This window comes from Cryptomeria japonica, chromosome 3 (genome assembly GCF_030272615.1).
Source record: "Cryptomeria japonica chromosome 3, Sugi_1.0, whole genome shotgun sequence".
NCBI lineage: Eukaryota > Viridiplantae > Streptophyta > Pinopsida > Cupressales > Cupressaceae > Cryptomeria > Cryptomeria japonica.
In genome coordinates this window covers 958,783,478-958,809,007 of record NC_081407.1, presented here as the reverse complement: position 1 = coordinate 958,809,007, position 25,530 = coordinate 958,783,478, and the positions used below count along the sequence as shown (strand labels likewise).

The 25,530-nt window shown below is 38.1% G+C and overlaps 1 protein-coding gene across 1 annotated transcript; it reads right to left on the bottom strand.

The window, feature by feature from the left end:
* Positions 1–676: 676 nt before the first annotated feature.
* Positions 677–3,223, bottom strand: LOC131035527 (WAT1-related protein At5g47470). The gene is made up of 7 exons (XM_057967241.2): positions 2,715–3,223; positions 2,394–2,456; positions 2,185–2,301; positions 1,823–2,081; positions 1,575–1,736; positions 1,239–1,390; positions 677–1,112 (listed from the first exon to the last, which is right to left on the bottom strand). The coding sequence occupies exons 1-7, from the start codon at positions 2,915–2,917 to the stop codon at positions 977–979; spliced, it is 1,092 nt and encodes a 363-aa protein (XP_057823224.2). The 5' UTR covers positions 2,918–3,223; the 3' UTR covers positions 677–976.
* Positions 3,224–25,530: the final 22,307 nt, after the last annotated feature.

The following is a 25,530-nucleotide window of genomic DNA, read 5'->3' as shown; positions in this document are numbered from 1 at the left end:
TTTATAATAACAAATGTCATTAGATGATATTGGGAGGGTAAACAAGACAATTTAAAAGGTTTGATTTGTTGTCGTGTTTGATGGATATACATCTTTATGTATGTTATCTAATATTTTTTCTAATTAATATGAGTGAAGATTAGTAAGGATGGGGTTTAATTGGTGATTTGTGATCTATTTCTATGAAATGAGATGAAAAAGCATTTTCTTCATCAATGTTGTGGATCATACCACATGATCCATCACAAGCTGAAATAAATAGTTAGAAAGCAGAAATATTTGTTCTAAGATAAATTAAAAGCTTGTCCTTCAAAATAGAAACCTTTTTAGTTCTCAATTTTTAATGGGTGCTTTTAAAGTGGATATGCATCTTTATGTATGTTATCCAAGATTTCTTTTAATTAACTAGAATGAAGATTAATAAATATGAAGAAATATTTGTTATAAGATATATTAAAAACTTGCCCTCCAAAATAGAAACCCTTATTTTTCAGTACTCAATTTTCAATGAGTACTTTTAAAGTGGAATTGTCTATTTAAATTTATTTTACCAAATATTACTCATCTACAAATCTTGAGATTAAATATTGATTTTTTTTTCTTTTTAATTTTTTAACATTAAGGAAGAAACATATAAACTCGTCCATAACACCATAGCCCAATTTGATGATTTAAATGAATATACAGACGAGGATTTAGGTGAATAGTTTGCAAAGATTATGTCAACATTTTCTTGTATGTATGGCCGGATGTCCAACTTTTAAGACAAATGTCCTGAGTTTGTATGTTTGCAAACAAATGACAAGTGTATGGAATCTAAAAACATTGGATATCTCTGTTTTTATGGCATGGGAATCTGTGATGAAGTGGTTTTATATTCAGTCCATCTGCCAAATGGCTTACATATACAGTGAGTGCATGGTAGTTTGAAAGCTCCTGAACAATAAATACCTTGGGTTGTACCATTTTCTGAATATCAATGTAGTAATGGTCTTTGTACATCTATTGATACTTGCTCACAACTGTTCAACTGCTCTTTTTCATGGACATCTTTGCTTTTGCCCCATAGAACCAAGTACAGACCCCCAAATATTAGCAGCACACCTAATAAACTGTTCATAATATGAATCCAATATCATGGTGTCAAACAAACATCTCAAAAACAATTCCATTCATTTATAATAAGAGAAAGAAATATAGTTCTATTTAAACTCTGCAATTTAAAAAATAAGACCCACCTTCCTATATGCAAGGTTTCACCTAGAAAGAAGGATGACAAAATAGCAGAGCAAACAGTAGAGACAGGGTTGAATGTTGCCACAAATACAGGCCCTCTTTTTTGAATGCACCATAACTGCAAAGTAAATGCTACTGCATTGCAAAAGAATCCCTGCGCAAGTGACTCATCCAAATTAGCAATCTACATCTACATAAAATGGATCACTGTGTGATTTGAAACATCGATTCAAAATACTTACACAGTTTAATTCTTAAAAAGAAATTGCATTATACACAACATTTCAAAACAAGACTCAGTTGATCAAAACATAGAAAATTCAATATATTTCACTCACCCCAAATATAACAGTCACAACTCCATTCCAATCCAAAAGCCATGATGATGCATCAACACCCTTGTCTACAGTCATTATCAAGACAGCAGTTTGGATGGAGCCAAGAAGTGATGTGATTGCTGTCAGGGTTAGTGGGGCTGGATACTTCTTCAATGTCTGAGCCTGCATGCGCACAAACTTTAGTCAGAACATAATTGTACAATAAACTGAGTGAAAACTACAAGGAAAAAGAAAAAGTCAGATAGGACCTGTACTATCATAACAGATGACAGGATTGTCACAGCTGTTAAGAGGTAAATACATCCTGTAATAGTTTTGTCTGAATTCCCCTCATGTAGAAAGTTAAGAATGATGTTTTGTGTGTGAGCCTTTGCCTCTGGTGAAGGCCAGAGTTGGCTTAGAGCAGGCCCATGCAGGAAACTCATGGCCATTGCTCCACACACACAAATCACTGTACCCACAATCTTGAATCTGCTGTGAGCACACTTCATGTTTACTTTCTCCATTCTGCAAAGCAAAAAAGTACAGTACCCATTAAACCAGAAAAACCAGGGCAGAAAACACAATTCAATCTTGTAAGAAGTAGAAAACATGATTACAGAGTACTCACCCAAAAGCCCATGCCATGATGAAAATAATTGCAGGTGCCAGGTTGGGCATTGCTGAAGAGAAGGAAGGAGACGTTTCCTTCAATCCCATCAATAACAAAGCTTGAAATGCGCACACTCTTTAATAACAGACAAACAGGGCATTAGAATTCTGGTTTTTGGTTCCATTTATATCACATTACATTAAAAACTCTGCTACAAATCAACTCACCCGCCAAGGGAGAGCACAATCACTTGACCCAACAGAGATAAACTCACCTTGGGCCGCTTTTTCCTGCATTTTTTCAACATAAATTTGAACAGATTAAGTATATAGCGTTCCCTGAAGTATCCAAGCAATCTTATATCATGGTCTGAAATATTTCAAAGCAAGACTCCAATTGGAACAAGGTACTTCACATATTGTCATGGTGTGCTTTTGGGACAGTTTTGTTTAATTCAAGTTTGAATTCCCACATCCATCATGCACATATATTTCATAATTTCTGCAAATCTATCATCAGAATAGATTATGATTCAGAGGACTTCTTACTTTTCAAGGAAGAAGGCAAAAGGGGCGAGTATCAAGCCCCCAAAGCCACTGGAATAAGCCACAAAAGTCAGGGGGTTTGTACCCTTTGCCAATTCATTTCCCGTGAGAACACCAATCACAGCAAAAGAAATCTGAGAACCCACTAAGGAGGCATATATGGCTAAATCCTCTAAGCCAAGAGCAGATTCTCCCTTAGTGTACATTTTTACTTGGGGAATGATATCTTGCAGCCTTCCACGAGCTATATATCTGCATATCTATATCTATATATATACCTATATATCTTCATTTTCATTGATAGAACAGTAAACTAGAAAAGTTTGCCACTGTATACTGGATGCCTTGCAAGCAAGCTCTTCTTTAGTGTTTTTTAATTGACAAAAAAGGTGTATTAAAGACGAAAAGTGATGCCTTCAACTTCAAAGATACTGTCTTGTAGAAAAAGGAAAAACTAATGTCACAGATCCTTTGAACTCGCTTGCAATTTACACATCCTCAAAGAAAGGTGCACAAGTAAAATCCACAACGCTTACCAAAGTTTTCTTAATGGAGCCCAATGGAAAGCTTTTATCACCTTTAGTGGTTGTGTGAGTAGTGTTTATAGCATATTATAAATAAGAGTAAACAATGGGCAGTTAATATGCAGACTAAATTAGGTAAAAACAGAGATAAAAGTCAAACTATTAAGTAAGGTAGTTGTATTAAGAAGATATATTTATAAAAATAAATATTGAGTAGTTGAAATTTTCTTTTCGATGGATAGGTGCTAGTATTTTATTAATTAAGAGAGAAAAATATACATATTCATTAAAAAAGATGATTGGATATAAGATCACATCTTGAGAGTCACACGAGCTTAAATTCGAAACAAAAAAACCAACATCATAATCAAGGTTATTAAGCAACAAGGACATTAGAAGTAAGAGGAGGCGATGGGTCTTGGCCATCCGGCTTGCCCCATACATCAATGAAGTTCAAAGTGATGTTAGGGGCATCTCACCCCTCATCAATTTCTTTATCTTAGTTTTTGCCTTTAGTGCAAGCCAAAGTGATTGCTAAAGCTAGATAGGGGTAATATTTGGAAGAATCAACAATTGGCCACCCAAGACCATCAATCAACAACCCAACATCCCCATAAGGCCACCTAGAAGTAGCACCCTTAAGAGGAGGCGAACATTGCTAGACAAATCACAACACACTTTTGTGGCCTTCGTCACAATGGGGAGAACCTTGGGACCAACGAGTCTAGGTGTAGTTGATATTTTGATTTATACATTGTGGATTCAAGAGTTTGTTTTCATGGTGAGCCGATAATATCCCATTTTACATAACATCTTTAGGTGGATCGCGTTGCTAGTGTTATGTTTAGTTGATGTTATTATGAGCTATGATGTGTTGGCTTCTCCCCGATGTATTGTTAAGGAAAATGGAGTGGGAGGTAGGTTGAATGGACAATGTATGGGTATTATGTGAAGGGTTGGATGAAAGGGATGTAGTGAAAAAGGTATGTGGAGTGACAACTTTGGATGGGTAAAAGAAATGGATGAAACAATGGGATTATCAAGACATGTGTAACTATGATGGGACCACGGGGAATTAGGCTCATCAGGTTCACAATCTATGTTGTATTTTGGGACTTGTAGATTTAGGTGATCAACTATGTTTATGCTCTTTGGTGGTAGGATGTCAAATTTAGGATTTTGAGTATCTTGTTATTAAAATTTGGGATCCAAATTAATTTTTTGTTTTAGCTTCTGAGATTTTTGCATGGATACTTGGATTGCATGTATTTTTTGTTTGCTAAATTGTGGAGTCCAAGTAGATTTCAAATGTGTGAGTGTTTGAGATTGTGGAATACTAATTGTTGGCTTTAGATTTGTGGTTTTTTGCTTTAGGATCCTTGATTTCTAAAGACTAGATTTTGGAACCCAAACAAACTTTCGACTTTTGTATTTTAATTGTGAACTTAGGTTTATGGTATTTTTAAATCCATGTAGATTTTTGGGCCTTTGGCCTTTGAAATACTTTGAATTTCAATTTTTAAGGTGTGGGGATATAATGCATTTGGAGGGTTTTATTGGGATATGTTAATTCGTCCAATTCTATTTCAAAGCTCCTTTTTTAATCCCTAATGTATTAACTTGGAGTCCTATGATTGTAGTGACAACTTCATCAATATGGAATGGTACATGATTTTGTTGGTCTAGGGTGATAGATTCAAAAGGTGGATGGATAAGGTTGGCAATAGGTTCAAAGGAAGGATTGGTGATAGGGAACATGTGATGGAAGGGTTGGTGATGGAAATGATTGGGTTGAGGAAGCAATTAGTGGTAGTATTTCCTTTAGAGGAACAATGATAGATACCTATTTTAATGTTGGGAGAAACATCCTTATTTTTCTTACCAAGAGAGTTTGATGCCCTAGAATCCTTCATCTGCATAAACAGGAATGGGTTCAAGGATTCCTTGTTTATGAAGGCTAAGCCCTTTACCTTAATATTTCATTATTTTACACATTCAATTTGTGATGGGATTTTCATTATTTGGAAGCAAGACACAGATCCATCTTTAATAATTTGGAACTATTGGGATTTTTAAATTTCTCATTTCTAACAAAACCAAATTGAACAAAGATGGTTGGGCCTAATGCATATGATGTTGGTTCCTAGATAGGGTCAATGAGGGCTTGATAATAATTTTGTCCTTGGTTAGGATTTATGGGATCAATGGGTTTTTTTACCTTAAGTTGTAAAAAAAATTTATCATGCATTGGATAAGGTGATGTTCATTTTGTGATATGGGTGCATTTCCCTTAGGCTTGATGTCTACCTACTCAATTATCTCTTGGATATAGTTTGCCAGCTTCAAGTAGCGATAAGTGGGTTGTTTTTTATTCATGGGAACAAGAATGCTAGGGGAGATTTTGGATGATTTCAATGTGCTAATGCTTGCAAGTGGTGCAACAAAACTTCTCAAATTTATGTTTTTGGTTATGATTCCTTGCTAAAAGCCTTTGGATAACATCCTTCATACCTATGTGGGATTGATTGGGTTAATTGGATTGTTGGATTTTAGTTTATTGAGAGAGAGGGTGAAAATACTATGATAAAAAGTGTAAAGAATCTTTATCTAAGGATTGTCATATGATGTTTAAGTGATTACATAAAATCAATAATAAGAATAAAAACATATCAACACAACATTTACATGGAGAAACCCTTTTTTTAAAAAGTTTCACATGAGAAAGATGTTGGCAATTTGAAGGAATTGATTATGTGTTGCATTGATGTTTGTCATTGATGTCAAAACTAGATTCTTTAGTTGTCTACCGGGTTTAGGTAGAGTGGTTTGACTTTGATGATGATTAGGAGATTTGTCTCTGGTATGTTCCGATTGGTGGAATTGGTTTGGTTCAGTCATTCATGTTATTCAGATGCGTGTCAGATTCGGCTGGTTCGAGATTTGGTGATCCGGAAGCTATCATATGTTCTAGTAAGCCTTTTGGTTACCGGTAAGGGTTTTACCGGCAGAGCTTTATTGAAGATCTTTTGTTGGATTCGATATGTGGTGTTGGTGCGGCTTCTAGAAGGTTTTTGGGATGCTGATGGTTATCTTGTTCATGTTCTAGTTGATCGGTGATGTGGCATTTGGCTTATGGCGACCTATTTTAGGTTCGGTCTTATTTTGCTAGGTTATGGATCGGTTTATGTAACGTGTTGGTGGATGCTCCCGATGCGTTACCAGTTGGATTTATTGTTTGGTTATTGTTGTTTTGGTCTTAGGCCGACTTGGTTTATCATTGGTTTGTGGGTTTATGTAATGGATTTATTGTTGTTGACAATATGAAGGAATTGATTATGTGTTGCATTGATGTTTTGTCATTGATGTCAACACTAGCTATTATGATTGGTTACCGACAGACAGATTTTGGTTACCGGTAGAAGAACTAGTGTTACCGCCAGAAGGGACTATCAATTGGATACTATCGACATGTTTGGATCAATGGAATATGTTTGGTTTGATGTTTCTGGAGTATGTTTTGGTCAGTTGGTATTGACTTGATGATCGAATGCTATCATACACTCTAGTAAGCCTATACCAGTAAGGGTTTAAGGTTTTACCTACAGAGCTTTTACTAAGAATCTTTGACATGATGCATAAGTGGTGTTGGTGCGGCTTCTAGATGGAATTTAGGATGCAGAATGTGATCTTTGTCCATGCCTCGACTGATTGGAGACATTGCTTTGGTGTGGTGGACCCAAATTAGGTCTGGTACCTATCCAGGTTATGGATCGGTATCATGTTACGTGTTCTCTACACATTACCAGGATGATTTATGGATTGGTTAATGTTGTTTTGGTCTAAAGCTAACATGGCATATCATTGTAATATGGATGTATGTAATGATCTAATTATAATATCTTTTAGGTGGCCGACCTAATTGGTTTAGGCCTTAGGGTTTGTATAAATTAATGTAAGATCTCATTGTAGATCATGGTCGTGGTCATGGAATGAAAAATTATATGTGAAGGAGATTTGGTCGATCATAGGTGATCGAATTGGGTTTATGTAAGAGGTCAAACGCCTCTGGTATTGAGCTTAACCAGGATTGTAATTAGACATGGTAGATGCTCTAACTGGCAGTTCATTCTTCTAGATTGTTGTCCAATTATATTGAGGTGGTTATAACCTCTCTATAGTCAGTGAGACTCCTTTGTAATGAGCAGTACGCTCTAGGTAGTGTGCCTTCCTGCATGTGCAGGCTCCTTATTGTATCACATACTTTTTATAGAAGTATTATCTGACTGTGGGTAGGCTTCCCACTGTGGTTTTTCCCTTTACCGGGTTTTCCATGTACAAATCATGGTGTTATGTGGTATGATTGCATTGTGTTAATTCTTTGTTTCATTCTTAGTTTTTATTGCTTACTGGTATCTGTTTCTACTATTCTAGTATTCAATGCTTATGTGCTCCAGTTAAAGGTTATAAAGTGGTTTGATTAATATAATCTATTGACAATTGATTCACCCCCCCTCTCAGTTGACCACCGGTTATTCTAACAATTGTATTATCTTTTAGGTGGCCGACCTAATTGTTTAGGTCTCAGGTTGGTATAAATATGATGTAAGATCTCTTTGTAGATCCTCGGTCATGGTTATGGGATTATCTGTGTGCGAATAAAGTTGTAATCATATGTAGAGGTTTTGGTCAGTCATAGGTGATCGAATTGGGTTTGTGTAAGAGGTTTAAGACCTCCGACATTGAGCTTAACATGAAATGTAATTAGGCATAGGAGATGTTATTCTTGCAGTTCATTCTTATTTCCGGATTGTAGTCTGGATTTCTTTTGTAGTCAATGAGGCTCCTTTGTGATGAACAATGTGCTCTAGGTTGTTGGCCTTCCTGCATATGTAGGCCCCTTATTATAATCACATAATTACTGTACAAGTATCATTTGATTGTGCGTAGGCTTCCCACCATGGTTTTTCCCTTTATCGGGTTTTCCATGTACAAATCTTGGTGTTATGTGTTGTGGATGCATGGTATTTGGTTTATGATTTATGTTTGTGCTTACTTGATATATTTTCTATTTCGGTATTTGGTTTATGCATTCTGGTAAAAGGTTTTGTGTGCTTAAAGTTTCATAATCTTTTAACAACTGATTCACCCCCCCCCCCCCTCTCAGTTGTTCACTAGTTATCCTAACAATTGGTATCATAGCCTGGTCCTCTCTGCAGAAGCTTAACTGCTTGAGGAAGATCCTATGGTGAGTAATCATTCAACTTCAATTGCTTACTAGAAGGACAACCCTAGGCTTGAAGGAACAAATTACAGAGTATGGAAGCTTCAGATGGAAACTCATCTGAGATGTCTTAGCAAGGAGATTTTGGAGATCACCGAGAAAGGCTATACCCCTTATGATTTGGCATTTGACAACCCTCCTCCGATAGAATTGGATAAGAACATTTAAAATGACTGTAGAGCGATAGAAGCCCTTTTGAGAACCCTTTCAGATCAACAAGTAATGGGATTAACGAACAAATCATCTGCAAAAGCTATATGAGATAAGTTGGAGACTCTAAATGAAGGTGACCCTATTGTTAAAATTGATAAACTTGATGGTTACTAGGTAAGGTATGAGAACCTGAGAATGGAGGAAGATGAAAGAAATTCTACTTTTATGGAAAGAGTTAATCAAATTGTTTTTGGAATTCAATGTTGTGGTGGATCTCTAAGCGAAGATGAGATTGTTTCTAAAGTATTGAGAGCTTTTCCATCGGCTTACAAGATGAAGGCTACTGGAATTAATGAGCTGAGAACAATGTCTAACACTTCTGTCAATAGGGATACTTTGGTTGGAAAGTTGTCTACTTTTGAGCTTGAAGAATTTGGTCCTCAAGGAGCTACAAAGACAAATTCTGCATTCAAGGCATCTACATCATCAACCAAAAAGAGTGTTTGGAAAGAATTATATACGAAGGAATTGGAGGAATGAGGAAACAAGATTAAGAGCTTGAGGAACTTGAAGCCCTATTTGATAGAAGAGTACCTAAAGGTCCGACAGGAAGTAAGTATGAAGGAAAATCACCTTTCAAATGTTTTGCATGTAATAAGATAGCTCATTTTTCATCTAGATGTCCTAAGAGGAATTCAAGATTTGAAGAGAAAGCTAGAAGATCTTTTAAGCCTAACCATGAATATCAGAACAAGCATAAGTACAGGAGGAACATAGACAAATCATTCTATTATGCTGATGAGGAAGGTGTAACTGATGATTTTGATGATGAACCGACAAAAGATTCAACTAGTGGATCCGGCACTGGAAAGGAATGGATATTCTTAGCTATCAAGGAAGATACTTCAAAACCTGTCATTCAAAATGAAGAGAAGGCCCTTGCTGCTAAAGTTGAAGACAAGGATGAATGGGTAATAGACAATGGATGTTCACATCATATGACTGGAGATAATAAGAAGTTTTTATCTTTGCAAGAATTTGATGGTGGTTTGGTTAGATTTGGAGATGACAAAGCATGCATGATTAGAGGAAGATGCACTATATCATTGGATAGTAAGAATAACACTAATAATGTTTATTATGTTGAAGGTTTAAGGAACAATCTTTTGAGTGTAGGAAATTTGGTGGATAAGGGATTTCAATTACGGTTCAAGGATGGAAAATGCAAAATCAACAACAGATCTAAATTGGAGATTGCAATTGGTACTCAGACTAGAGGTAACATCTTTTATTTGAACTCTAGTGAAAAGACATGTCTTATTGCACATATTGATGAGAGTTCGCTAAGGCATAAGAGGTTGTGTCATGTGAATTTTGATTACATTGTAAAGATCAGTTCAACTAAGGTAGTAAGAGATATACCTAAGATTGTGAACCCTCATAATCCGGTATGTAAGGAATGTCAAATGGGAAAGCAAGTCGGAACTTATTTTAAGATTATTCAAGACAAATCTAATGATGTTCTTGATCTTGTTCATACTGATTTATGTGGTCCTGCTAGAATAAGAAGTTTTCACAGTGATAGATATTTCATGCTGATCATTGGTGACTATTCTAGAATGATGTGAGTTACTTTTCTAAGGGAGAAATCTGAAGCCTTTGAAAAATTCAAGAACTTTAAAGCTATAGTTGAGACAAAGACAAGATTGAAGATCAAATGCTTAAGATCTGATCAGGGTGGTGAATTCACATCCGATGAATTTAACAATTGATGCTCTGCAAAAAGGATTAGAAAATCTGTTTGATGGCAACACACACAAGAGCACAAGAAACAAACGTTAGTGTTAGCAACAAAAGATTATCCTAAACAGGCATATCAAGAGAGATATTAAGCATGAAATAGAAAGCATATAAACATAAAATGAAATAGCTAATCAAGATGCTCATAGTTGCTCCTCCCTTGTTCCTCTCCTCTCCAAGTCCCAAACGAGTGTAGCTCTCAGCTTTTAGCACTAGCCATGGATGCCATATGGAGATTCAAGATGGTTGAATATGATAAGCAAATACTATGCAAGAGTAGATAGTGATGCTATGAAAAAGCTCTATGCTAATGCCAGTATAACAACAATACTCTAAAATGCTTCTCCTTTTGCTTGAGGAGAAGGGTTCTATTTATAGAAGAAATAGGGAAATGAAGGGTTAAGATTGAGCAATCTTAACAAGGGTTAGGATTGAAAGTTGGGGATCCATGTGCACAATTGGCACCAATAAAATGGTGACAAGTTTCAACATAGGATTGGGTTGAGAGAAGAGGTTGGAGGCATTAAAGGCCTGAGAAGACCTCATGGTTATCTAGAAGGTAAGGGTCAAGTCTAAATTAAGATTACCCATTGGATTAAGAGTTAATCCAAGGATAAACCTTTGTGCAAATGTTTAAGAGATAATCATGGTCAAAGCATTAAAGGCTTGATGAGACCCTTGGGTTGGGTAGAGGTTGAGTCAAAACAAATGTTTTAACCATGTGGGAGGGTTGAATTAACCATTAATGGTTATTGGAGACTTTGGGGATTAAGTGGTTGAAGGTTGAAAGCTTTCAAAGGTTATCCAAGACTTTGAGGGTTAATTTGTTGAACACACAAAGCATTAATTGCTTTTCAAAGACTTTGGAGTCTTTGAGAAGTGACTCCAATTTGCTTAGGAATGTGACAATATTTAGGGGATGGATTAGGCTAATTAGGAAGGGTTTAGAAGAATCTAGAAGGGGTTTAGGCATACAAGTGGATTTTGTAGGAAAATGCAAGTGGGAGAAATTTTGGTTGCGTGTTCGATTCACGTCGGGTTCACCAAATGATGCTCTGCAAAAAGGATTAGAAAATCTGTTTGATGGCAACACACACAAGAGCACAAGAAACAAACGTTAGTGTTAGCAACAAAAGATTATCCTAAATAGGCATATCAAGAGAGATATTAAGCATGAAATAGAAAGCATATAAACATAAAATGAAATAGCTAATCAAGATGCTCATAGTTGCTCCTCCCTTGTTCCTCTCCTCTCCAAGTCCCAAACGAGTGTAGCTCTCAGCTTTTAGCACTAGCCATGGATGCCATATGGAGATTCAAGATGGTTGAATATGATAAGCAAATACTATGCAAGAGTAGATAGTGATGCTATGAAAAAGCTCTATGCTAATGCCAGTATAACAACAATACTCTAAAATGCTTCTCCTTTTGCTTGAGGAGAAGGGTTCTATTTATAGAAGAAATAGGGAAATGAAGGGTTAAGATTGAGCAATCTTAACAAGGGTTAGGATTGAAAGTTGGGGATCCATGTGCACAATTGGCACCAATAAAATGGTGACAAGTTTCAACATAGGATTGGGTTGAGAGAAGAGGTTGGAGGCATTAAAGGCCTGAGAAGACCTCATGGTTATCTAGAAGGTAAGGGTCAAGTCTAAATTAAGATTACCCATTGGATTAAGAGTTAATCCAAGGATAAACCTTTGTGCAAATGTTTAAGAGATAATCATGGTCAAAGCATTAAAGGCTTGATGAGACCCTTGGGTTGGGTAGAGGTTGAGTCAAAACAAATGTTTTAACCATGTGGGAGGGTTGAATTAACCATTAATGGTTATTGGAGACTTTGGGGATTAAGTGGTTGAAGGTTGAAAGCTTTCAAAGGTTATCCAAGACTTTGAGGGTTAATTTGTTGAACACACAAAGCATTAATTGCTTTTCAAAGACTTTGGAGTCTTTGAGAAGTGACTCCAATTTGCTTAGGAATGTGACAATATTTAGGGGATGGATTAGGCTAATTAGGAAGGGTTTAGAAGAATCTAGAAGGGGTTTAGGCATACAAGTGGATTTTGTAGGAAAATGCAAGTGGGAGAAATTTTGGTATTTTCAATTAAAATAAAATCATTTATTTCAATTAAATGGTGTAAGTTGAATTTGGATAAATATTTAAATAAATATTAATTTATTTAAATGAGAAAAAGAAGATAAAGCATTTAAAATGCTTGAAGACTTTGAGGGAAACCATTAAAGGCTTGAAGACTTTAAGGAAAACCATTAAAGTCTTTAAGAAGACTATAGAAGGAAGCCATCAAGTTTGAAGACTTTAAAGCCATCAAGTTTGAATACTTTAAGGGAAACCATTAAAGGTTTCAAGTGGGTGAGGATAAATAGGATTTTAAATAAATAATTTATTTAAAATAGTTGTGCAACTTGCTTTTGTAGGAAAATACAAGTGGGTGGAGGATAAAGGTGATTTAAATAAATTATTTATTTAAAATAATTGTGCAACTTGCTTTTGTAGGAAAATGCAAGTGGGTAGAGGATAAAGGTGATTTAAATAAATGATTTATTTATTTAAATGTGAGAGGTGGGATTTTGGGAGATTTAAATAAATATTAATTTATTTAAATGTGAGAGGTGGGATTTTGGGGGATTTAAATAAATATTAATTTATTTAAATGTGAGAGAAGATTTAATTAAACAAATATGATTTATTTATTTAATTAATGGTATGAATTTGGTTAAGTGAATTAAATCAAATAAATTGAATAATTTATTTAATTAATAGGAGAAGAGCGTTAAGATGAATTAATTAAATATTAATTTAATTAATTATTAATTGATGGTTAAATAATCAAATAAATACTAAGTATTCATTTAATTAAGTGGACAGATTTATGTGACTACATTTGCCCCTCTTTGAGACGGTGCGGTTTATCGCGTCGTTTCAAAGAAAGAAAAATAGGTGTGAAGAAATGCCCCATAAAATGTAAATTTAATGGGTGGTATGCCCCCTCGAGAGATGGGCCGAATTTTTTTGAAAAATCGGGCGATCTCTCGAAAAAGAATGAAAAGTGGAGGGGATGTAGAATAGAAGAAATTAGAACTAATGATGAAAGAATGGGAGAAAATGGAGTGAATATGAAGAAACAACAAGCCAGCGAGTACCCTGAGGTCATGCAAGAGATACATAGCAGATGTAGTGTGGGGTTTTGATTGATGCTATACAATTGATCAAAATTGGTTGGACAATCTGGTGCAATCGGTTGAATTGCCCCGGTCAAGTCAAAGCGTGACAGTTGATGTCAGTTGGTCGCTTGGACATGATAAAGTCGGAGTAAGTGAATCAAAGTGACCTGATGGTGACTTAGACAATTGATGTAATTGTCCGATGAAGTCAAGGTATATGAAGCAAAATACTCGTTGAGACGTAGACAATTGATGTAATTGTCCGTTAGATTGTGTTTTATTGGTTGATCAATTGATAGTGTGTGCATGTGATGGATGGTTGTGGGGAATCATGGCAGCCGCGTTGAGACTAGGTCATTATGATAAATGCCTGATGTAGTCTAGGATTACCATAATCGATTACCTGTTGAGACCCGAAGATACGTGATCAGAGTATCTGTTGATAGTCTAGGTGTGTGGGAGTCGATGTATCTGTGTAGACAGAGTAACTAGCTTAATTTTGTGGATGAGTGAGGATGGGAAGCGATGAAGGGATTAGGATGATGTTGATGATCAAGATAGGGAGGGTGAGGGGGGATTTGATGTTAGATAGAAGATATGGAGGACTAGGACCGAGTCCTATGGAAGAAGATGAGTAAAATAGAGTATGCATTATTATGACTATGTATGCATGATATGCAGCTATTATGAATGTATGGATGGGTGGAATGCAACGAAATGCAATATATACAGATGAGATGGAATGATGATCCATGGTGCTTTATTTTTCATCATTGAGCTTTAAAATGTTGTAAGAAAATACAAGCAACTTGACATAAAGATTCAAGATGACCAGAGTATTTCTTACATGGATTTTGATATAGCAAGTTAATACAAGCAACTTGATATAATGGATCAAGTTGACCTGAGTATTGCTTGCGGAACAGACAAGGATTATCTCCTTTCATGCATGACTTGGATCGTCCTACTTGATCTTAGACTGATCATATCCTGAGACAAGTGCATACCGTAATAAGAGATAAAACCTTTATCCAGTTTGGATGAGGTAGGAGGAACCAAAGAAAAAGCATTGTACCTGCAAACAAACAATATATACATAAAGAATAAAGAATATGGATCCTTGGTAATGGTTCATGCTCATATGGTCGAGGTATACGTTGTAGTCAGCAAGCCGTAGTGATCTATGACTGCATTTTGCATAAGATCACGTAGCTTGGTGAACTTCCCACGTAGACACCATTAGTACATGTCCCAGAACTTCATCGGAAATAATGCACAAACGATACAAAACAATGCTGAAAGATCCCGATACAGATAAACAAATGAATTACTCACAAATCAACCAAGTATTTGACAGCCTAACAGAATTTTCTTGTCAAAGAAAACATCATCTTGTCTTTGTTTTGGTAAGGAAGGATGCATCCTTGTTTTAAAGACAGTTTTGGATTATTGATGTGGATTGTGTGGTTGTTTGGTAAATGGTCATTGTGTGAGTAGTTTGTCGCAATGTTTGTTTTGGTATCTGCATGGATGAGTATGTACAAGGTGTTGCCATGTTTTTGTGTGATTTTTCAATGGTTTTGTCGATGTTTTTGGATTTTGAATTGTTTTGAATGTTTTTGGTATTTTTGCGAGATATTTTTGAATGTTTTTGGATTTTTGATGATTGTTTGAATGAAGAACTTAATGAATCATAAGACAATGTAGAATCCACTTCCATCAATAGGTTAAAGGCATTGCCCCCAGTTTTAGACATGACTATGAAAAAGCGGGATGCAAGATGTATGGAGTACTATCATAATTGCAGAGGAATAACAAGCCATGGTTGATGGATGGATGGATGTATGTATGAAGTAGATGTGATCGCCACAAGTCTGAAAGATAATGGAGCCATAGCCTTTACGAGTGGCGCCTGTTTGCCAGGTTTTCACCATCGTTCTTACCCAAGGTGCCACCGGAGTGGTTGTTCACCGTTTGGATGCATGATTTTTCTTTACTTTTTTTGAATGTTTTTATATTTTCTTCAGGACATTTTTCTGAATGTTTTTTGGTATTTTCTGATAGGCAGGGGAGCCTGATGCTCTGTACAGCTTATGTGTAAAACCGTTTGAGGTGCATGCTGTTGATTGGATCTGCGAGCGGTTCTCCGTCTGATGTAGCCAACTGATATGCCCCGGACCCGAATACAGCAGTGACAACATATGGGCCCAACCAGTTTGATTCAAACTTGCCTTGATGTTCTCTGTTTGGTTGGTTGCGAGGATTTTCTCGAAGAACAAGATCACCTACCTCAAATGTACGAGATCTAACTCGGTGATTGTAGCTTCTACTCATGCGCTGCTGATAGGCTTTGAGGTGATTGTATGCAGCTTGTCGCTTCTCATCAAGTAACTCTAAGTCCTGAAGACGGGATACTCTGTAGGCTTCATCATCGATGAGATTATGCAAGGAAACTCGTAAGGATGGTATCTCGACCTCAATAGGTAAGATAGCTTCAGCACCATAGACCAATGAATAAGGAGTTGCACCTGTAAGGGTCCGAATGCTAGTTCGATATGCCCATAGCGCTGGATTCAATTGAACATGCCAATCACGGCCGGCATCATTAACTGTCTTCTTTAGGATCCTCAATATGTTTTTATTGGATGCTTCGGCCTGACCATTGCCTTGTGGGTAATAGGGAGTGGAAAAGCGGTGTTGGATATGAAATTTCTCACAAAGTTCACGGACATCTTGATTTTTAAAAGGGAGACCGTTATCTGTGACAATGGACATGGGTACACCATACCGACAGATGATGTAGTTGAGGATGAATGAGGCGATCTGCTTGCCGGTGACTTGGGTAAGTGGAACAGCTTCGATCCACTTGGTGAAATATTCGGTGGCGGTAATAATGAATTTATGGCCATTGGATGAAGATGGATGGATTTTACCCACAAGATCAAGACCCCATTGACAAAAAGGCCATGGTGTTGTGATTGGTTGCAGTTCTTGAGCTGGTGCATGTATTAGGTCGCCATGAACTTGACATTTTTTGCACTTCCTAACAAAGTAGTAGGAATCCTTTTCCATAGATGGCCAATAGTATCCAGCTCGCATGATCTTCTTGGCTAGTGATGGACCACTTGAGTGAGTCCCGCAAATTCCTTCATGTACCTCTTCCAAAGCCTTTGTTATCTCACCTTGTTCCAGACATTGAAGGAGAGTACCATCAAGACCGCGTCGGTATAGGGTTTCGGCAATAATGGTATATCGAGCAGTTTGGCGAATGAAGGTTTTTCGTTGGTTATTTGATTGGTTGGGAGGAAGGGTGTGATCACGGAGATAGGTGTAGAACTCACCGTACCATGGGGATTCAGAACCAACAAGGCAACATATCATTTCAGATTCGGGGATATCATAAGCGGGGATCCAAAGTTGTTCTACCAAGAACTCGTAGCATGTTGAATTCTGTGGAAGATCTAGTAGAGATGCGATGGTAGCCATAGCGTCAGCAGCTCGATTCTGATCTCTTGGTATCTGCTCAAAAGTGATAGTAGTAAATGATGTCTTTAGAGTGTCCACCATTTGCTTATATGGCATGATTTTATCATCTTTGGTCTGATATTCATCTGTTGCTTGTCGAATGACTAGTTGGGAGTCGCCATATACTTGTAGTTCTTGTAATTTCCATTGTACGGCTAACTTGAGTCCTGTGATCAAGGCCTCATACTCTGCTATGTTGTTTGTGCATGGAAATGTGAGCCTGTAAGACTTCGGGATGCTATCACCTTGAGGTGTGATAAACAGAATGCCTGCCCCCGAGCCGTGCCTAGTGTATGAACCATCAAAATATAGTTTCCATGGTTGTGCTTCTGTGATCATGAATATCTCTTCATCTGGAAAATTGGAAATGAGAGGATGATCGCCTATGAGTGGTGCATCGGCCAATTGATCTGCAATGACCTGACCTTTGATAGCTTTACGGTCCACATACTCGATGTCGAATTCACTTAGAATCATTACCCATTTAGCTAAGCGACCTGTCAATGCTGCTTTGCTGAGTAAATATTTGAGTGGATCAATTTTTGCGATGAGTTGTACCTTGTGTGTTAACAGATAGTGCCTCAGTTTAGTGGCTGCCAAGATTACTGCTAGGCAAGCTCGCTCAATAGGTGTGTAATTGAGTTCATAGCCCACAAGTGTGCGAGAGATGTAGTAAATAGCACACTCTTTTCCTTCTGCATTATGTTGTGCCAGTAGTACACCCAATGCTGTACTTGTTGCTGAGATATAGAGCAATAATGGTCTACTTGGATCTGGTGGCATCAGCAATGGTGGATTCATGAGATAGTCTTTAAGCGCCTGAAATGCTTGCTGGCATCTGTCATCCCACTGAAAGCGGATGTTCTTGTGTAGCAGGTGTGTGAATGGGTGACCCTTATCAGCCAATTGTGCAATGAATCTGCGGATAGATTGAAGCCGTCCTTGTAGTGTTCTTAGCTGACTGATATTCTTTGGAGGTGGCATGTCCATGATTGCCTTAACCTTTGCTGGATCGACCTCAATACCTTTGCTTGAGACAATGTATCCTAGAAGCTTCCCGGAGGTCACTCCGAAGACACATTTCTTTGGGTTGAGTCGAACATGGTATTGTTCCAGTCTATCAAAGATTTTATCTAAGATGTGAAGATGTCCTTCTCTAGTAAGTGATTTTGCTAGTAAATCATCCACATAATCTTCCATCATAGTATGCATCATGTCATGGAAGATGGTGGTCATTGCTCTTTGATAGGTCGCTCCTGCATTCTTTAGACCAAAAGGCATTACATTCCAGCAGTATGTGCCCCATGGACATGTGAAGGTTGTCTTATGTTGGTCCTCTGGTGCGATCTTTATTTGATTGTATCCTGAAAAGCCATCCATGAGTGAAAGCATGGCATGTCCTGCTGTCAAATCTACTATGATGTCAATATTTGGTAGAGGGAAGTCATCCTTAGGACATGCTTTATTTAGATCTCTGAAGTCTGTACAAATGCGGATGCCCCCTTTTGGTTTGCCAACTGGCACAATATTGGAGATCCATTCTGCATAATCAATTGGTCTAATGAAACCAACATCCAGGAGTTTCTTGAGTTCTGTTTTGACTAGCACGACAATCTGAGGATGCATCTTACGAAGCTTCTGCTTGACAGGTTTGGCTCCTTTTGCTACGGTGAGGTGATGCATGACTAAATCAGGATCAAGCCCAGGCATGTCTGCATATGACCATGCGAAGTTGATCTGACGCTTCTGGAAGAACTCTATGAATTGAGGCTGTTCCTCTGGAGTGAGAAGAGATGCCAGATGTATGATATGAGGGTTTTCAGGAGTCCCCACATTATATTCTTTGGTTTCCTCGATAAGAATCGTTGATCGTTCCTGTTGTGTACTAGCAGGGAGGATGTCAAACCCTTCATCCTCAAGTGCCTCAGAGAGGTTTTCACCGTTGGATACGCTCTTTCTTTTTACTTTTGTTGGATCAAATAGTGCCACAGTGTGGTTTTCACTGGAAGATCCATGTTTTAATGTTATATTTTTGCAGCTGAAGGGTTTGGCATCCGCCCCGAAGTATGCTGCGCTATTAAGTTCAATGGCGAATCCAGCTTTGTGATCCCCGCTTGGTAGATTATCCCGTAATTCCAAAAAGTCAATGATAGCCTCATCGTTTTGGAAGAGGTCAAGACATGGGGGATTTGGTTGGTTCCATTCGATGAGTTCAGGGTGGATAATGGGCATTACTTCATCGATTAAGTTAAGTGCGGGAGATGTATCAGTGAGGGTTAAGACAGTGTGGCGAAGGTCATTAATGGTACTCTCCCTGTCAGAATCCGGCGTAGGATGAGACGTAGGGTCTGTGGAAGATGTTTCCAGCTCAGGTACCCAAGTGGTCTTTATCTGTGCTTCTCCGTAAACAGGAATGTCTTTGCGTGGCGGAGGTGGTGACGTGTCTTCTTTATCTAAAGTGTTAAGCTGTACAGAATCAAATTCCCACTCATGTGAGTCGGTCTCTGAATCACTTTCCAGCATCCGATTGCTATACCATACTGGGATGTCGCTGGAGTTGAATACTGCAGGTGTGATTGGTTTATGTATCTTTGTAGTGATCGGTGCTGCAGGAACTGTGATGGGGTTTAAAGGTTTTGTCACTGGAAGTATCGACACTGTTGATTTAGTGGCTTCTATTGGAACGGCTGGTGCCATAGATGCTGCTACGGGTTCCAATATAGTTGCTGCTATGAATGGTTTTATTGATGTGATGACTGCTGTGGATGGGATTACTAGTTCGATTGGTGGGATTTTTGGCACTGATGATGGTTGCGGTGGGTTTGTGAGCCTCGATGGGGCAGTGACAATATTACTTGATGGTGCTTTGATTATGAAAGGTGTCCTCTTTACAGTAGGTGGGCAAAATGGTTTGCTAGGTTTTCCTTTAAATCTGAGTTTAGGAAGGATCTCTTTTTCAAAGCCTAGGCCTGTATTACCTTTGGGCTTGAACTCTGGCAGAAGCGGTTCATGTCGTCCTTGTTTGCAGTATCCCAAAGCACTCTGACCATCATATCCCATTCTCTGCATAATGAGGAGGCCTTTACCATACTGTTCCGTAGGAAGTGTAACTTGCGGTTTGTCAGTGGTGATGGGATCTTTATAGATCCAGTCCGCTAGGTCCTCATCTTGTGTTTCTTCCTCTTGACTCTTTCCAAGGACGAAAGGCGTCCAAGCACATGCTGTCGTGATTAGTCGTTGCTGGAGTAACTGCTGTGGTTTACCATGTGTTCTAGGAGAAGTGGGCATCTGTCCCACACAAAAGAGTTGACTCAAATTGTATTCTCCAGGACCTTCCTCTGCTACTTTCATCTTAAGCTTTTCTTGCTTGGGTATAGGGGTGTTCGAACTGGCAAGAGAGGTGGGACTTACATATGATGCGGAGGAAATGGCTTCCCTATTATTAGGAACAGTAATCTCTGGTTGATGGCTAATATTATGGCAAAATGCAAAGGGATTTGCATCGCCCAGGATTGTTATCTCTGCACCATTATGTGGGAACTTGATACATTGATGGTAGGTAGATGGCACAGCTTGCATGGCATGTATCCAAGGTCTCCCTAATAATAGATTATATGGCAGAGGAAGGTCCAGAACCTGACAAATTATGTGTTTTACCACAGGGCCCACTCGGATTGGTAGTACCACAGCTCCTTTGGATGAACGCTCTGCATCATCATAGGCCTTGATGGTGATCTTCTTACGAGGATCCACTGATTCTATTGCATATCCCAATGCTGTGACCAACTGTAGTGTGCAAATGTTTAGGCCTGCTCCATTATCAATCAAGACTCGCTTGATCCTGTGTTGGTTGACAAAGCCTTCAATGTGTAGCGAAGCATTATGAGGTTGTTGGAAAGAAGAGTTGTCACTTTCAGAAAAAGTGAGACAAGGTGATGACTTTAGACTTCCAACCATGGCTTGAAATTGGTCCGTATTTAGATTTGCAGGGACTGACGCCTCTTGGAGTGCTTGATCCAAGATTGTTTTATGAGAGGGTGACAGACGCAAAAGCTCCAAAATGGATATAAGTGCAGGGGTTTTGTCTAATTGTTCCACAAGATTGTACTGCTTTGGGACGGAGGTGGTGCCTTGTGGAGCTGCCTTGATGGTGACCTTGCCACGACGTGTAACAACATTGCAATTTGAGGTGGGATTTTTGAAGGTTATGGTTGCAATTTGTTCACTGGCATCATACAGGTGATTTACAGTGTAATTATACGCAGCTTGCGTATAATCAGTGGTATCAGTGCCTCGCTGGGAAGTGGAAGGACCCCTTTGATCTTGTGATGGAAGTGGATCCTTGAACATGAGATGATCATTATTGGTCGTTTTTGGGTCATGTCCTTCAATTTCAATTTCTCCTCGATCAATAAGATCCTGAATGAGATCCTTCAATCGGTGACAATTACTTGTCTTATGTCCTCGTCCTTGATGGAACTCACAGTGTTCAGTATCTCTCCACCATGTTGGTTTGACTTGAGGCTCATAGTTTGATAGCTTAGGTAGAGTGACCAAATTTTGAGAGAGGAGTTGTCGCAACACTGTTTCAATGGGTTCCCCTAAGGGAGTGTATGTGCGTTTTTGTTTTTGTGGACGAGGTCTTGGTTCATCATGAGATGTGATGCGACCTTGATTAAGAGGAACATTTGTGTTATTTTGAGGTGGAGGATTTTGTCCTGCAAACCGAACCACAGGTTGTGCATTTTGGACAGTTCGAGCATCCACAACTCCATCGTTGACGATGTTCTTATTCTTGTTCCAGAAGTTTGGTTTATCGCTATTGAAGCGCGGGCGAGGAGCATCTTTTGGTTCATTAAAGATTTTGATGAGTCCTTTTTTGATGAGTGCCCTTTCACATTTTATACCCTTGGTGATCATATCGTTAAAAGAGTCTGTGTCTTTGACATCCAGGTGAAATTCCATTTCTTCGTTTAAGTTGGAAATGAAAATTTCCACTAGTTCTCGTTCAGGTAACTGAAGAGAACGTCTGCTAGACATTTGGCGCCATCGTTGCAGGAATACTGCGAATAATTCACCTGGTTTTTGTTTGGTGTTGCATAGATCAGCCATGGTGATGTCGCGTTCAATATTATAAGAGTAATGAGATAGGAACTTCTGGATGAGTTCCTCAAATGTTCTAATGCCACCTGGAAGTCAGGAGAACCATGATGTGGTTGTTCCTCCCAAGCTTTGGGGAAAAAGGCGCATTAGGTATGTGTCCTCATAAGCTACTTCAAGACAAGCAGAATGAAATTCTCGGACATGATCACGGGGATCCCCCTTTCCTCTATATTTTTCAAATTTGGGTGTTTCAAACCCGCGTGGAAAGGGTGGCATATAAAGATTCCTATCAAACGGATAGGGACAGATGTCGTTAAGTGAAAATTGATTGGTCTTAACACCACTATGAAGTTGTTGGGCGAGATTCGCGACTTGTTGCCGCAACATCTCCATTTCATTTGGAGGAGGAGGTGGTGGGTTACCTCGAGGGATGTTATATCTGATGGGATCTCTACGCCTTTCCTCCTCATGGTGACTTTGTCTTTCTGATGCTTGTCTTAATTGGGCAAGATCAAAGTCTGAGGGGAGTTTGGCTCCTTCTTGAGCAAGTCTTAAGAAGTGAGCATCCGCATTGCTCCTGAGAATTTCATCAAATAATCTATTAAAGTGAGGGTTATGCTGAACCCTTTCGATTGTTGAAGGAGTGGGACTACTTGGGTTTTCATCATTTACATTTCCTCCAAGTGCTTCTTGAAATTCATTGAGGTTGTCCTCTTCTTCCTCAATTTCTATTTCTCGTTGCCTTGATCGCGATCGGGTTTGAGCCATTTTGTTTGCAAGTTTGTGTTGAAGTTGATTGAAGATGATGATGAGTTGTTCAATGAAAGATGGATGATTAGTGGATTGTAGATCTCTAGCACTCTAAAGGTAAATGTAACCAGAATTCTTTCTTTGAATTGCTTGTTTGTTTTGATGAGTTTGGATGTGATAAGGTGTAGAGAAATCTGAGATGTGTTACAGATTTTGACTACCTAGTAATGAGAGGATTCACTCATGAACTAGTTTTAACCTGCGTAGATGTGTCTCTTAGGATGAGCTTATCCTAGATGTAGAAACAATCTAAAAGTGATGTGATGTGTTTGATTTCAAGCAATATCTAAAAAGGAATCGTGGGACAAGAACCTCTTAATGTTTTGAGAGTTGGGATGGATTGATGATGAAGTGATGATGTATGAGTGGGATGATGGATGAAAATGTTTTCAACTTTCAATAAAAACTTTGTGTCACAAATGGGACAAACTCTTCTTCTTCCCTTTCAGACGTTGGTGGCACTTCTCGAGCTGTGTTGTAGGTGATACAGATGTTTGGGAAGAAATTGGGATTAATCTTTCCTCCTTGATTTTTGTGATAACTCAGAGCTCTATATTGCATAAAAGCTCTGTGGTTCAATGATTCTGAATCAAACTCGTTTGTTTTACCTTGAAGATAGAGACGCATGCGATGTAGAAAGACTCTATGTGAGACAAAGATTTGTCTATTGAGATAGAAGAATTTCCTCCTTTTGATCAAAGCCTTTGAGCTTAGTGGTCTCCTTTTCAAGGTGATATTCTGATGACACTTCTTCTTTCGCAAGATGTGAAGAATGGTCATAAATTTTTGATTCTTTGTTTGTTTGTACCTTGTTTTTGATGTTTTTGGTTGTGTTGACAGATGTTGGATGAATACTTTGTTTTTGGGATTGATTTTCTGATTTTTCTTTGACAAGAAAACAAAGCAAGCACACAAACACAAGAATGTCGCCTCAAAGGCACAAATGAGTATGGGTCTAGATCAACCCAATCCTTGGACTTGTTTTTGACCCTTCCTTTAGATGTATTTTAAGGTGTATTTCCAAAGCCTGAAGTCGGCTCAATTTGCACTAGGTCTGTAAAACGAACACACTTCAAACACTCTTTATCCCTAAGGTCAAATGGCCAGTTGTGATAAATTTAGCCCACATCTTGATATTTCTTCGACTTTGGTACTACATACCTTATGAATCCCGCCGTGGCAGGTAAGGATGTGATATACTAAGTCTTGCACGAGCATAACAAATAGATGATCCCTATGATGGGGGAGTCACCACTTTTATCAAGCCACAAGTGACCTTTCAAAAAGCTATGTTTCTACTCAAGGAAATATGTATGGTGAGTATCTTGGGAGCAAAACCATCTATGCTCTTGCACTAAATTATACCTCAAATATCCTCAATCAATAGAACGGGTGGGCTACTACTTAAAGGTGTTTAGTCATGTTCGATGTTTTTGGACATAAGTTCATTCTGCAGTGACTCACTTAAGAGCCTTGTAACTGGTGGTGGGGCCCATTTGTCCTTTCGGCCAGTTACACTGTAGGAACAGCTATACCCAAGGCTACAGCTTTCGCTCACACCTGATTTCTATAGCGGCTCGAAGGATTTACCGCTCGAGGTCGTTCCCAAGAGTATCGATCCCTTGGCAGGCCTCTCTTAAAAAGATAAAATGTGAGTGTTACTAACACTTTTCTCTTGCACCTAGGACCACGAAAGCCAAGGGAGAGGATAGTGTGTGTTAGAAGTAGGACCACTCGACCAACTCTTTGCACAAGTGTGCCAAGCACGAAAAACACCTGTTCTTTTTAATCTATCATTGCAATGTGATCTAACTATTTGGAGATGTTGCTCCAACAATCATGGTGTTCTTTTTAATTTTCAAAGGCAATTGTTTGAGTAAACTAGAATTTGAAAATCCTGGTCAACTTAATGAAAAACACGTTTGCATGAAGTAAAATTGCTTTGAAAATGAGACAAGTTGATTGTGAATTTTATTTGCACCAAAAATGGAAGTGTGGATTGTGAGTTTTATCTTGATGCAAGAAATAAAATTTGCCTTGTTGATTTTAAGCACCAAAACGAAGTTTGTTTCCTAACTTGCAAAAAAAAAAAAAAAAATAAAGTTGTTTTTGTATAAGTTTGTGGTTCTTTTTACCTTTGAACAATGAAATTCTTTTTAAGAGCCCCAAACAAATGTGTGATTCTTTTTCAAAAGCCCAAATTTGAAATGTGAAGTTAATTTTAAACCAAAATAAAAAGTGAATTCATTTTTAAAACCAACTTCAAAAACAAGTTAGTAAAAAATATAAATCTACTCTTTAATCTAATTTAAATCTGCAAGAAAGAGAAAAATAGTTAGTAAAATCTGCCTATTTGGTGGGCTTCTACAAGCCTAAATTTTTTATTTTTTATTTTTTATTTTTTATTTTTTATTTTTTATTTTTTTTTTTAAATTTTTTT